Below are 15,642 nucleotides of genomic sequence, written 5' to 3'. Positions count from 1 at the left end.
TCCATAACTTAATATAACCAATGGATTTATAATTATGATGGGCTGTAAAAATATACACACTTCATCAGGCTAACGTAGGGTTTCTTAACCTTGGCACCATTGACATTTTGGGCTGGGGCACTGTCCTGTGCATTGTCAAATGTGTAACTGCATCTCTAGCCTCATGCCACTAAATGTCAATAGGCAAAATATCACCAGACATTACCAAATGTTCCCTGAGGAGCAAAATTACCCCTGGTTAAGAACTAGTAGACTAAATCAACCATCTTTAGTTAAGTTTCTGAGCAAGTTTGTTTCAACTTCTACCACTCAGTTGAAACTGTTCAAATCAAAATTTCTAATTGCTCTCTTACAGCGAAACCAGTAGATATTTAAGACACATAAAGACCATACATATTTAACTTGACCTCTCCAAAACATGTCATGATTCCCTTTTTCTTAAAATGTTCTCTCTTCTTGACATTAACTTCTCCCAGTTTTCCTCTGATTTCTTTGTGGATCCCTTTGCAGCTCCTGTTCCTCTACCCATCTCTTAAAATTCACTGTTCTCAAGTGCTCTGTCCTAGGCCCTCTGACCCTCTCACTTTATACACTCTCCCTGGGTGATCTCCTCTACCCCTGTGGAAGCTATTTCTCTCTGTGCATTGATGATGTCCTTGTTGTTTTCTCAAGCCCAAATCTCTCTCCTAAGTTGTTGGTCCATATAGCCAATTGCCTACAAGATATTTATACTTGAGAATACCCCAGGCACTTCGAAATCAAAATGTACAAAACCAAAGAAGTACAATCAAAAAATGCTTTTTTCTTTCCTCCTGTGTTTTCTATTCCAGTGAAAGTCATCACCATTTACCAGTTGCTTAAATCAAAACTGCAGGATTCATCTTTGATTCCTCCCTATCTCTTTTTCACTTTTCATAACCATTGCTCCTCAAGTCTTGTTAACTCTACCTTCCAGGTTAGTGCTTTACAAACTTTACTATGAGTAAGAATCACAAGGAGGGCTTGTAAAAGAAAAGGTTCTTCTTGGATTCAGTTCCAGAAATTCTGAATTAATGGGGGTGGAGGGGATGGCAGAACTGTATTTCTAACAAGCTTCTAGCTGCTGCTGTTGCTCTGAAGACCATCTTTTATGTCACACTGTCCTAAAATAAACTCATTGTTCCTACAATAAAGCCCAAGCATGACTTTCAAGGTTCTATAGAATCTTATTTACCTCCTTACATTCATCTGTCACCACTCCTCTGACTTGCAATCTGTATTCCAGACTCACCTACTTTTAGTTCTCTCATCTCATCCCTGGTACTTGTCTGCCCTGAAATTTGAAAACCTATCACTTTGCTTGTCTGATTCCTCCTCCTCCTCCAATGTTCAGATCATTTTTTCAATTCTAATGGTCTAGAAATTCAAATATGTGAGTTTTTTTAAAGAAAAATATTTTACTTTCATAAAAATTAAACTTATTGTTTGGTTACTATTCTACTGGGTAATATAAACCAATGTGAGTAATCTTAATAAATTCCGTCTCTTCCACATTTTGCCTGGGTTTTATCTATGTTTGAGGTGACCTATGAAGTTTCAAGATACTAGGTAGTGGGATCTTAGTTATCATCATCCAAATATGCTGGCATCCACCTTCTATCCACAGTCTCATACTCACTTGGCCTTCAAGTGTTGCTGCATCCTTTTTGTCCCACCAGCGAAGTCCATTAACATAGGGTGACCAACCATCCTAGTTTGTCTAGGAATGAGGGTTTTCCTAGGATGTAGGAAATTCAATGTTTAAATCAGGAAAGTCTTGTTTGGCATGTAAGAAACATTTGAAGACTCTCTGTAGTGCTGGCATTGAGGAACTTGTGTAAGCCTATTTCAGGCTTTCTCTCTAGATATTCCATGCAGCCCTCTCTACTCTATGCCTCCTGATCCATATTAGACACAAATGAGCTTCACAAAGCTTGTTACCTTCTTAGACTTCGTTGAGGAAGGGAGAAATATGTTTCCTTTGGTCTTGGATTCCTCAAAACTACTTGAGATGCTATCATTATGAATCTATTGGGCTGCAAATAATAGACAACCCTCCTATAGTAAATTATTATATAAGTTAGGCATTTTCTCCAATACAAAATCTAGAGACAGGCAATGTAGGATTAAGAAGCCAACCCAAGACTATCTTTCTGCTCTACTGTCCTTAGCGTGTGATTTTTATTTCATAGTTGCAATGCAACTGCCATAATTCCAAGGTTATGAATGCAAGTTTTTTTTTTTTTTTTAATTTCTATGGTAGAGAAAGGTAAGGCCGAAGAGTTTGGAATGTTTGAGCAACATACAGTACCTTCCACAAGAACATTAGCGATGTCTAACTGTATTACTTTTCCTATAATTCTCTTTTACTAATACTTATCAGTCAAGTGATGACTCTGATGGCTTATGTATTTAAGTTTTATGTTTTTTTGGTTAAAAAAAAAGGTGGTTTGGGCTTTGGAAAATCAAAATCCAAAAACTAACAGCTAATATCCTATCAGAATCTCTCCCTCTCTTTTTATTTAGAGACAGAGAATTATAGCTCACTGTAACCTTAAACTCCTGGGCTCAAGCAATCCTCCTGCCCCAGCCTCCTGAATCATTGGGATTGCAGGCTTGAGCCACCATGCCTGGCCACAATCTCCCTTGATACATAGGATGCCTCATGGTACACAGATATATTAGGGGCAAATACCCACAGGTTAAAATCTCAAAATATTGTCCCACCACAATTCATGTAACAAAGTTCTTTTAAAAAAATTTGTAGGGTTAAGTTCTCGCTATGTTGCTCAGGCTTGTCTCAAACTCTTGGGCTGAAGCAATCCTCCTGCCTCAGTCTCCCAAAGTGCTACGATTACATGTGTAAACCACCATGCCTGGCCAACAACAAATGTTTATTGAGTGACCATGGTATGCTGGGCACAGTGCTAGGCCCTGAAGACTCAATAGCATACAAGATATCAAAGTATCTAATAGTGCTCATAAACATGCAAACAAATAAATCTTAGGTGTATGATAAAATATGAAGAAATCTAGGTCACTTTAGAAAGTATGCTCAGGGTAATCTCTTTGAGGAAGTGATATTCAAGGTAATATCTGAAGAATATTGAGATTGAGCTAGCCATAAGAAATGCTGAGGGTAGAACATTCCAGATAGAAGGAATCACACTTAGGAGCCCAGAGGTGGAAAAGGACTAGGCACATAAGAGAAACAGAATGGAGGCATGTAAGCCTGGAGCATAGTGATGAAAGGGAAGAGCAGTATGAGATAAAGGAGCAAAGTAGGCAACATCTTGATTATGTGGGGACTTCCTAGGTCATGGTAAGGAATGTGAGTTTTGTTTTTGCTTGTTTTTTCTTATCTCTCTGTCTACTGTTTAAGAGAATAGATTACAGTAGGTGGTGGGGCCAATTGGAGGCAGGGAGATAAGCTGGAAAGCTATTGGAGTAGCCCAGGAAAAAACCTGACAGTGGCTTGGACTAGAGTGGTGACGGAAATGGAGAGTTGAGTTGATGGATTCAAGATCTACTTTGAAAGTAGAATTGACTGGATGTGGGGACATGGTAATAGGATAAGATGTAAGGAATAAGAGAAAACAGGAGTCAAAATCAGTTTCAGTCAGCTAAAATCAGTATATCTGCAGGGCTGAACTCTCTCCAGAGGCTCTAGGGGCTCCTTGTCTTTTCTAGCTCTGGTGGCTGTCAGCATTCCTTGACCTGTGGCTACACTGCTCCATAATCTGCCTCTATGTTCACACTGCCTTCTCCTCTTCTGGGTGTGAAGCATCTCCTTCTGCCTCTCTCTTATAAGGATACCTGTGATTGCATTTAGGGTCCACCCATCTCAAGATCCTTAACTTAATAAAATAAAAAAGACCCGTGTCCCAAACAAGATAACATTTACAGGCTCTAGAGTCTAGGATCTGATATCTTCGGGGGCCATTATCAACCTACCACAATTTACATCTATATTTACCCACTTTGTGCTCAAAAGTATGCCAACCTACTTATTGTAATCCATGAAAACTGGCACTACCACCTTAAATCTCAATGTAAGCTAAATGTGAAAATTTATTTTAACTTCAAAAATTATTTTGGCTGAGTGTGGTGGCTTACACCTGTAATCTCAGCACTTTGGGAAGCTGAGGCTGGAGAATTGCTTGAGCCCAGGAGTTCAAGACCAGCCTGGGCAACATAGTGAAATACCGTCTCTACAAAAAAAAAAATGTTTAAAATTAATCAGGTGTGGTGGCACATACCTGTAGTCCCAGCTGCTCAGGAGGCTGGGGCAGGAGGATTGCTGGAGCCCAGGAGGTTGAGGTTGCAGTGAGCTGTGATTGTGGCACTGCATTTCTGGGCAGTCTGGGCAACAGAGCAAGATCTTCTCTCAAAAGAAATTATTTTGTTTTACAACAAAATTTTTTAATTGCTTTGATTTAGTGATAAATGCAAAGTAATGCATTTAGGTTCTAAGATGACCAAGCTGTTAAATGATCCAAAGCACACCATTTGAAAAGTGGTTGAAAGGACTGGCTGTGTTGAAAAGAAGAAAAGAGAAGGCTTAAAGGAAGAGCATACAGCTTTTTTCATATGTTTATAGAGAAAAGGGATTAGATATATGCTGTATAGATAGAAATAGAAATAATTAATTGCAGGTGAAGAGAGGCAGATTTCAATCCAATAGGAGGAAGTGCTCAGAAAGAACAATGGAAGGTGCCCCCTCAAAATGAAGTTCTTTCCTAGTTCTAGAAGTGTCTATAAATGTGCAACAGCCCTAAGAGGCGGGGAATATGGAGGGGAGAGGTAGAAAATGTATCTTTAGATACAATCATGAGGATATTTTATAAAACGTAAAAGTGTTTTTAATGGTTGGTTCTAAACAAATCTAAAATCTTTCTCCAATTCACTTTTCAAATTATAGCCAGAGTGGTCAAATCTGATTATGTCAGTCCTCTTATTAAAATCTTTCATTTGCTTAACGACCCTTTCAGTATTGATCCCCAGCTTCCTCGTGATCTCTTCTGGAGTTCTTTTTCTCCCTAAATCCTAATCACATTTACAGTTGCTCAACATTAGATGTTCCTTCCTATCTGAAGCTATTGAACACGCTGTTCTCTCTGCCTGCAAAGCTCTCCGGTCCTTCCTGCCTAGGTTACTCTTACCCAGAGATAACTTTCTCCAGGGAAAGCTTCTCTAGCATGCTAAATCAGTTGGGTTGCCGTGTATGTTTGCAAGATACTCTGAATTGTTTCATCAAAATTAAAGGACTTATTGTATAACTGACTATGTCTGTCTCCCCTGATAAACTGTAAGCTCTGTGAAGACAGACATTTTATCTTGTTCAGCACAGTGCCTGGCATATGGTGGGCACGTTTAAATATCTGTTGAATGAATGAACCTACTTTTTTTTTAACCTGGTTTGAAGTGTGGAAGACGTCTGATTTTAAAAAAATATATGTTTACTTGACACCAGGTTTCTAGTTACAAATTTTTCAGAAACACTAGTATGGTTTCTTGGAGGAATATGGTTTCTTGGAGGCAGGCCGGGCATGGTGGCTCACACCTGTAATACCAGCACTTTAGGAGGCCGAAGCAGGTGATCTCTTGAGGTCAGGAGTTCAAGACCAGCCTGGCCAACATGGTGAAACCTCGTCTCCACTAAAAGTACAAAAATTAGTGGGGCCTGGTGGCACGTCCCTGTAATCCCAGCTACTCAGGAGGCTAAGGCAGGAGAATCGCTTGAACCGGAAGGCAGAGGTTGCAGTGAGCCGAGATCACACCACTGCACTCAAGCCTGGGCGACAGAGCAAGACTCCGTCTCAAAAAAAAAAAAAAAAAAAAAATGGGGATGCAGATGAGAAAAAACAAGCAATCATCAAACAAGCCGCTTCAAGGTGGAGTCATCGTGGAATGTCAGAAGCTTCATGAAAGACAGAAAAATTGAAGAACACTTGGGGTTAGGAATTTAAAGGTGGGCAGATCTTATACAGACCTGGCCCTCAACAAACCTACAGCCTAATGAGAGTAGATAAACACTTAGCAAAGTATTAATAATTTCCAAGGAGTGTATAAGCCCTGGTAAAGGAGGTATATTGGTGTTATGAAATACCTAATTTTGTGGGGTGGGGAAATAGAAGGAGCGGAGAAGGATTGGGTGGTCAGAGAAGCGGTTTAAGGTAAGACTTGAAAGATGAGTAGTCGGAGAACTGGGAGAAGCTATGATTTGGGATCCCACAGAGCGAGAGATTCAAGAGCACCTCGGCAGATTTGGTTTACAGCGGCCCCTGGTGAGAGGTCATTAGCTTTGTGAACATCCCCTCGGCAAAAACGGTGAGGTTCTGCACTTCATTTCCCCAGAGCTGAGCTTGCCTCAAATTCCTGGTTCCTTATTCCCGTAGGCTCTCACCAACTGCCGAGCAGAGGTGGCTCGCTGGCGGCGGGGCTTGTAGGCGTTCGATTCACACCCAGCTCCACCCGGAGAGGCCTCAGAGGCCCCGCCCACGCCCTGGCACGTTCTTCTGGGCCAAGTCTCAAGGGCCGCCCGGGCCGCGGCGCTCACGTGACCCGAAGTGTGACGTAGGAGGAAGGAGACGCCATTAGAGGAGGCCGAGAGGCATCGTTTTTCGCCTTTCCTCCGGTTCCTGACGTGGGGGACTGGGCCCTTCATTCTCGGACTTTCTCTCGGCCCTGCCAGACCTCGTTCGAGGAGGGAGTGGGGACAGCGCCCGGGTCGGCGGGACCGGGGCGGTCGGGGCTGAGCCGGCAGTGGTTGTGAAGGCGCCGCCGCGGCTGTGGGGAGGGCGGCGCGACACTCGGGCTCGGGCGGCCGGGAAGCGACGGGATGGCTGCGGCCGGCGGCGGCGGGGCGGTGGCGGCGGCGGCGGGCCGAGCCTACTCGTTCAAGGTGGTGCTGCTGGGGGAAGGCTGCGTGGGGAAGACGTCGCTGGTGCTGCGCTACTGTGAGAACAAGTTTAACGACAAGCACATCACCACTCTCCAGGTGCGGACCTCGTGGAGCGGGAGGGGGCGCCTCGGGGCCCCTAACCCTCCGGGGCTGGGGGAACTTTGCCGCCCGGACTCCTTGATCTAGGCAGGCATATCTCAGGCCTGTCATCTGCGCCTTCGGGTTACCTTTCCGAATTCGCCCCGGGGACTCTCCAGGTCGGGGCCGTCTGTAGACGTGAGGACAGGCTGTTGGGAGGGAAGTGGAAGGGCCCTAAAAAGTCCCCAGTATCCCCCGTGGTGACTGCGCACGTTGTGGTCCCCATCCGTGGGCTAGTTTTTCCCTTTTGCGGCACTTCCGCCTGGGCCCTAGGTGTCTTTAGCGTTGCAGTCTCCAATGTTAGCTCCTTTTCTTTCTTTCGGAATTAGGAACTTAGCTGCGGATTTGATTTTGCGAACTAGGTGATTTGTAACTTCAGCGCTTACTGATGACTAAGTGTTTATGCAAGTTCCATTTTGTCCTGAGTAATAGGAATGGCAAAAGAGCCATCTCTGGAGGTTTTTTGAAATGACCGCTTGCCCAGGCGTGTTACGCAGTTTCATTGCAGCCTGCGTGGGTCTGACTTGTGGGTCAGTCATATTCTGCGAGGTCGATTGACCCACGTTGAAACACCATGTGAATACTGGCCAACAATTGTTCCCCAGACTTTTAAAAGCCGCTGCTGTTAACTGGTTTTCTTTACCTGGAATAAAAGGCCGGCTTTCTTCTGCATGTACATTGGAAAGGTGTTAAAATGTGATCATTTATTGAGAATAAAGCCAGGCCTTTAAGAGAGTTGTACTCACCCCACTCTCCCAAAGAATTCAGTTTTCATGTATTAGAAGAAATTTATCCTACTAATTTGACCTATCAATTTGGTCAAAGGCAGTAAAATCTAGTAGACTTTTGAGCCTGATTGTCCAGGTGCATATCTCACCTCCATCCATTTAGCTAGCTGTGTGATACTGGATAAGTTACTTAACCTGTCTGTGCCTAAGTTTCTTCTGTTAAAATGGCCATAATAGTAGTATCTAGCTCATAGGGTTGTTAGGATAAATATACAGAATATTTTATCCTGGTCCAGTGGACGCTATCTTTAATTACTGTCCCAGTTTGCACAATAGGTCTTAATTAGTAAATGTGTAGTACGTGAGAACATCGATACTACTTAATAGAATGCATAATCTCCTAATTGTTGTGACATTGGATGTTTGATGCTATTATTAAACTACTGAGTCTAGAATTTACAAGATGCTCTGGCTCTGATTCCATGTTCTATTTTTACTCCTCTGTTTTTACTCCTGTGTAAAGCATATCTGAAAAAGTGAGTGTCAGGAAACTGCATTTTAAAACAATCATTGAACCAGAGTACTAACGAAGTTTTAATAGTGGATTGTTATTGTTCAGTGTCATTAGTGAGAGCCTTGTGTTTTAGATCAAAAAAATTCACTGGACAAATACGTACGATCGTTTGGAAGTTTAGAGATTTACTTAGGTAAAGTAGTAAAAATAGCTAACATTTAGTAAGTTCTTACTGTGCTGATTCTTTTGCTTGCTTTCTGTCATTTAATCCTTGTCACACCCTATGAAGTGGATAGTTTAGTGGATAGCCCCATTTTACAGGTGAGGAAACAGGTTTAGTTGAGTAATTTGTTGGCAGTAATATTACCACAAGTCAATAGTGCAGAAGTATCCAAGCTCGAATTTGAACCCCTGTCTGACTTCAGATTTTGAGCAATTAAATCACACTACCTCTGGATATTGGTAAACAACCTATTTAGTGTTTTCCTTTATGCATAGATCTAAGATAAAAGAAAACTGTTGTAATTGAGGTCTTAATGTTTTCTTCAAAAGATAATTTGAGTCTCGTCCTGTCACCCAGGCTGAAGTGCAGTGATCTCCAGTCACTGAAATCTCTACCTCCTGGATTCAAGTGATTCTCTTACATCAGCCTCCCAAGTAACAGGTGTGCACCACCAGGCCTGGCTAATTTTTTTGTGTTTTTTGTAGAGACGGGGTTTCACCATGTTGGCCAGGCAGGTCTCGAGCTGCTGACCTCAGGTGATTTGCCCGCCTTGGCCTCCCAAAGTGCTGAAATTACAGGCGTGAGCCACTGCGCCTGGCCATACCCCTTCAACTTAAAAATTATACTTCCGTTATAAATTTCTCAAACATTCTTGAAGCTAAAAACGGAGTAAAGATTTTTAACTATATGAAAAGCCACTACACTCCTACACAGGGGAGGATGAAGTTACAGAAGATATCCAGTATTAATATCTGAATTATAGAATTTAGGATTTTGTTGTACACCAATTTATATAAACAGCAATGTGTCTAATCTCTTTCAGAGTTATCAGTTCACCTCATCTTAACAGTTTTTCAGAGGAGTTTGATTTATATGATTTGTAAGACACAGCTTTGTATCCTTTTAATTTGCGAATGGAGAAGAAATCATTCCAGAACAGGAGAGGAAGAGTTTACCTTCTTTCTTGTCAACAGACTACCTGTCTCTCTAAACTACTTTGTATTTTATAAAGGGCATTCTTACACATTTCAAAGAATTGCAGGAATTTAAGATAGTTTATGTATGGTTCACTATTTGGGGTTTTTAATAGTTAAATCATGTGATTGTCAATTTTTTTTTAACATCTTGGAAGTGAAATGAACTGGTATTATGGAAAGTGGAAAGGTCACTATGTTCTAAGGTGGCCCATTTCATTTTTTTTTTTTTCTTTTTGAGACGGAGTCTCACTGTCACCCAAACTGGAGTACAGTGGTGTGATCTCAGCTTACTGCAACCTCTGCCTCCTGGATTCAAGTGATTCTGCTGCCTCAGCCTCCTAAGTAGCTGGGCGTATGCCACCATGTCTGGCTAATTTTTGTATGTTTAGTAGAGTTGGGGTTTCGCCATGTTGGCTAGGCTGGTCTTGAACTCTTGACCTCAGGTGATCCACCCACCTCGGCCTCACAAAATGCTGGGATTACAAGGTGTGAGCCACCGCGCCTGGTCCCATTTCACTTATAGATAGGTCTAACTTCTAATAAATTTTTCTGTATATAAAGCCAAAATCTGTTTCCCTGTAGTTTCCAGTCCTAATTCTGCCCTCTGGATCTTGGTGTCTTATATGACATCCCTTTTGATAGTTGAAGATAGCTATCTTGTCTTCTCTTGGGTAAACAGCTCTAGTTCCCTTAACTGGATCTCCAGTGACTGTGACATCATTTTAAATCCTTTCACTTTGTTTTTTTTCTTTTTTTGGAGGCACAGTCTTCTCTTTCTCAGGCTGGAGTGCAGTGGCACTATCATAGCTCCCTGCAACCTCAAACTCCTGGGCTCAAGTAATCCTTCCACCTCAGCCTCCAAGCAGCTGGGACCACAGGTGTGTGCCACCATGCCTGGCTAATTTTTTTTAATTTTTAGTAGAGTTGAGGTTTTGCTATGGTGCCCAGGCTGGTCTAGAACTTCTTAGCTCAAGCAGTCTTCCCGCCTTGGCCTCCTGAAATGCTGGAATTACAGATGTGAGCTACTGTGCCTGGCCCCTGTACTATTTTGATATCTCTTCTAGATACTATTTAATCATTGCCCTTATTAAAGAATGATGCCTTCAGCTGTAGAAATAATTCCAGGTGTGGTGGTTTGAACTGAACAGAGACGTGCAGGCTATTACCTCACCTGTTGAGAATTCTTTTCCAACACTGAAGTAGAAAATTCTGTGAGCTTTCGGGGAAGCTCTCACTTTGATAAATATTGAATTTGCTGTCAACTGAAACATCTTAGTCTTATAAAGCTTCACAGAAAGGGTCATTATTTGTATCTCTCAAATTCTCTTTTCTTTGGTTTGGTAGTTAAGCGTTTTCTTTTGTTTCTAATGTACTTGACCCATTAAAGTTGGCTTTGGTAGATTTGCTTCAGTAGTTAAGCCTGTTAATGTCCTTTTGAATTTTGATTCTGTATTTCATGAAACACTGGACTCCTGTGGGCCAGGCACTGGCTTGGGTCCTGGACATGAAAAGTATAAGGTGTGGAATCTACTCTCTGGATTAGCTACTTTTTAACTTTGTCATCTGAAGGTTTGGTAACAATGCCTTTAATGTTCTCAACAGGTCATTAATAAAGACTGAAAGAAAGCAGGGAGAGAGAAGGCCAAGTACAGAGCTCTGCAGCAAGTCTTCCTGTAGTCCAGTGATGCATGACCAGAAGTGCAATTTTCTGTAGACATATAGAATCTTAGGGAGGGACTTTTTTGGGTCCATGCATGGGCCACAGGCTATCCCCTCCTCCTTCCCTTGAGTGAGAAACAGTTATTAATGGAGTACTGTACATATTAATGATAATGGAAGACTGACCACTATGAACTACTAGTGGACACAAATCCCTTCATACAGTATAAACAGTTACTCCAGCATTGAAGTTCGCCTTTTTGCCCAGGCCACATCTGTCTTGCCCACAAGGTTATCATGAGATGCTTTGTCAAATTCTTGCAGAAGACAAGATATGCTGTGTTTCTGCCATACTCAGAACTATTAGGAGGCCATATAATGTGGTGAAAAGAGAAAGGACTTTGAAGTTAGTCTGGGGTTTGAATTCTAACTCCCACTTCATAGCCATTATGATACTGACAGAATATTCTAATGCCTGTAAGCGAGCTCCTTTACTATAAAATGTGAGTGCCTTACTCGTAGGACTTTATGTGGATTACACAGACAGCCATCATAGGTAAAGCTCCTAGCACAGACCCTGGCACATATTTGTTTAATAAACGTTTGCTGTTAAATGAATAGATGGTGCTGGATTTATGTTTTTCTTTCATGGTAATTCAGTCAAAAAGTAATGGGATTTTCACATGAATTATTTTGAGAGCTCATGCTGTCTCTGAAGGGTCATTACCTTTTAAAATTGCTTATAGATTAGATAAATGTTTTAAAAATAAAACATCCACACTTTTTGTTTTTTTAAATTGTGACATTTGCCATACTTTGGTGTTTTATTATGGCTTTTTCCAGAGCTGCTCCAAGGTTACTGATAGTTATAGAGTAATTCTGTAGGTAAGCTGTCTGAACTTGTATAGAATCCCCAAGCTCCCTCGTGTGATTTCCTCACCGATTTGAGACTTTGATGAACTTGGCAGAAATACGAAAGACAATTGGAGTGAGGGAGTTACTACTGTTTCTCTGGAATTCTGAAGGCAACACTGTTGAATCTATGCAGTTAAATTCAGGAAACATTTATTTTATACTTGGTATATGTCAAACATTGTATTAGCTGGGGAATATAAAGATGAGCAAGGCACTTTATCAGTTACCTTTCTTGACTTTATTCTTAAAGGATTGTGCCATTTTGGTTGTAACCACTTCCTCAATGTGGTGTGTCCTCTTTATATCTGTGCTTCTGGGTTAGGTAACCCTTTTTTTCCCTTATTGAAGGTGCTTATTGAAGATTATACATTCTAATTTAAGTGCCTTATACCACTTTTGACTAATTTCCTCTGTAAAAAGTAACATTGTTTATGATCAGGACCAACAGTTCTCTTTCTTTTTAGAGCCCCCAACTATAGAATTCTGCCTGCCTTCTGAAGTCTAGGATGGGTGACTGGGTGATTATGATTAGCAAAGTAGTGCTGTAAGGTTGGCTGGGCAGGTAGTATCCTGACAGTTTGGGAAATGAGGAAACTAAGACTTGGATTTGGCTGGGTGTGGTGGCTCACACCTATATCCCATGCTTTGTTGGATGAGGTGGAAGGATCACTTGAGGTCACAAGTTCAAGACCAGCATGGGTAACATAGCAAGACTCCATCTCTAGTTAAAAAAAAAAAAAAAATTAGCTGGGCATGGTGATATACACTCATATTCCTAGGTACTCAGGAGGCTGAGGCTGGTGGATCACTTGAGCCTTAGAGGTTGAGGCTGCAGTGAGCTATGATTGTGCCACTGCACTCCAGCTAGGTGACAGACCCTGTCTCCTAAAAAATAGAAAAGCCTTGAATTAAATTTCCAAGGTCCCACAAATAGAAATGGTGTGCCAGGCTGGGCATAGTGGCTCACACCTGTAATCCCAGCACTTTGAGAGATATAGGTGGGAGGATCTTAAGAGTAGGAGGTTAAGACCAACCTGGGCAACATAGTGAGACCTTGTCTTTAAAAAATAAAAATAAAAGGGCCAGGCATGATGACTCACACCTGTAATCAAAGCACTTTGGGAGGCTGAGGTGGGTGGATCACCTGAGATCGGGAGTTCAAGACCAGCCTGGTCAACATGGTGAAATCCCGTCTCTACAAAAACACAAAAATTAACTGGGCGTGATGGTGGGTACCTGAAATCCCAGCTATTCGGGAGGTTAAGGGAGGAGAATCACTTGAACCCAGGAGGCAGAAGTTGCAGTGAACTAATGTGCCATTGCACTCCAGCCTGGGTGAGGCTCTGTCTCAAAAAAGTAAAATAATAAAAAATAAATAAATTTTAAAAATTGAAATGGTGTACCATATTTTTCTTTAGTCTACTACTTTTTAAAAGTAAATTTATTTTATTTTTGTTTTGAGACACTCAGCTTTTACTTATGTTTTAAACACACTTTAACCTGAGCAACACTTGGCATTCAGGTTCTAGAAGTGTTTTTACACTTTGTGTCATAGTCTTAGTCTAGGAATCTTGGTTTCTTTGTACAAAGAATATTTTGAATGTTCAAAATGTTTTCTAAGTATCCTGAAAGCCACATCACTATTGATTTAGGCAATTTATTATAATATCTTTATAATCAATAAAATGATTTATTTTTGAAGTTCTTTTTAGAAATCTTTTCCCCATTCTATATATGTGTATATATTTTTTTGACACAGTCTTAGTCTTGTCACCCAGGCTGGAGAGCAATGGCGCAATCTTGGCTTACTGCAACCTCCATCTTCTGGGTTCAAGTGATTCTCTTGCTTCAGCCTCCTGAGTAGCTGGGATTACAGGTGCCTACCACCATGCCTGGCTAATTTTTTTTGTATTTTTGGTAGAGATGGAGTTTCACCATATTGGCCAGTCTGGTCTCAAACTCCTAACCTGTTGTGAGCCACCATGCCTGGCCTAGCTTAGTTTTCCGATAGCTAATTTTTTGCTAGAGAGGGCTAATTTTATAAATTAACCTGCCTGAATGCTGTCATGTCGTAAATCTGGAAGTGGTAATGCTTTATTCATTTATTTTTTATTTTATTTTAAAAATTGACAAATAATTGTACATTATTCTTTAAATACTTGAGTCTGCACCAGTGTTAGCAACTAGCAAGAATATTTATTTTGCATTCTCTCTCTCTCTCTCTCTCACACACATACACTCCCCCACACCAGGCCCCCAATTAATGAAGTCTTTTGAATTTACTAGATACCAGATTAAGCCAGGAAAGTATTTGTTCACAATGTAGTTACTATGTTGCTTTCAACAGATACCTTATAATTGTAAAATACTACTTTAGGTGGTTTGCTTTGCCAGGAGATTAGTTAGCAAGCACAGCAAATGATTTGGCTAACAAAGAACCAAAAAATTGATTAAACTAGTTATGAAAAGAATTTGACAGATACATTTTTCCCTAATATTTCTTTCTTACAATCCTATTTTGCTTTTTTTAAAAAATTCATTTTTAATTTCTTTCCTCTTCCCTGTGATTACCTGGAGTTTTTTTTTAATAGCGTTTTCTTTTTTTTATTATCCACTATGATTTCCGGTAAGATGTTGGTTAAACAAGAATCAACGTACAAATTACAGATGAGAACCTGAGCTAGTAAGACTGTTAATTTTTTAATACCACTAAAGCATAGAAGATGAAACAATTGGGATTAAAAGAAGTACTCATGCAATAACTCAGGATTTGAAGGACGTGGGGTGGAAAATGTGCCATTACTTAGTGAGATCCTTGCTACTAACACTTTGTGCTTACCCTGAGAATATTTGGAGAGGTTAGGGTCCAGGAACGCTTACTGTCCAAGTGGAGGAGTGCCAAGTTAAGAAATATGTGTATGTTCTAGAATAGTAGCTTTGTGCAATGGAAAAAGCGTTGTGGAGTCAGACAGGCTTCCACCCACTGCAGCACCCAGTTGAGTTGTCTGACCTTCCGTGAGTCACTGTATTTTTTTTTTTTTTTTAAATCAGGTTCACAGCTGTAAAGTAAGACTAATTATCTACTTCACAGTGTTGTTGAAACATTCATTGAAAAAGCCCAAGCACAGTGCTTAGCACATGTGGTGTTTTTCTTACCCCTTCCTATAGTCCTGGAACCTTTTGAATTGCTATCGTTTAATGTCACTCTCCCTCCTTCCCTTTTTAGACTGGGGGTTCTTTACGGAGAAGTTGCCAAGCATTTATAAATCTCTTGGAAGTGCGTGGGAATTGTTTTTAGTATGTACATATGAGCAGTTTTTGGAGGAATGAGTAGGTTCATGGCTTTCTTCATATTCTTAAAGAAGTTTGTAGTTCTCCCATTCTCACTACCATGTAATAGAATTAAGAACCACTGCTCCAGAGTAATTATCATAACTACAGTGGTATCTCAGTAGTCCAGCCAAATTAAGTGTGCCTGGTAGAGGTGATTTAAAAAGACAAATTTCAGCCTTTTGATTGTTTGCTGCTATCTTTTATATAAATTTTTATTTTTATTTCAATAGTTT

The 15,642-nt window shown here is 40.9% G+C and overlaps 1 protein-coding gene across 1 annotated transcript in view; it reads left to right on the top strand.

The window, feature by feature from the left end:
* Nucleotides 1-6,859: 6,859 nt before the first annotated feature.
* The window catches only part of RAB21 (RAB21, member RAS oncogene family), a 30,792-nt gene continuing 22,009 nt past the window's right edge, over nt 6,860-15,642 (top strand). The window contains exon 1 of the mRNA XM_012441410.3: nt 6,860-7,018. Within this exon, the coding sequence (XP_012296833.1) occupies nt 6,860-7,018 (159 nt within the window). The remainder of the gene's footprint in view (nt 7,019-15,642) is intronic.

Source organism: Aotus nancymaae, unplaced genomic scaffold, assembly GCF_030222135.1.
Source record: "Aotus nancymaae isolate 86718 unplaced genomic scaffold, 86718_ANA_hifiasm-v0.15.2.pri h1tg000016l, whole genome shotgun sequence".
Lineage (NCBI taxonomy): Eukaryota > Metazoa > Chordata > Mammalia > Primates > Aotidae > Aotus > Aotus nancymaae.
This window is presented reverse-complemented; position numbering and strand designations above follow the sequence as displayed.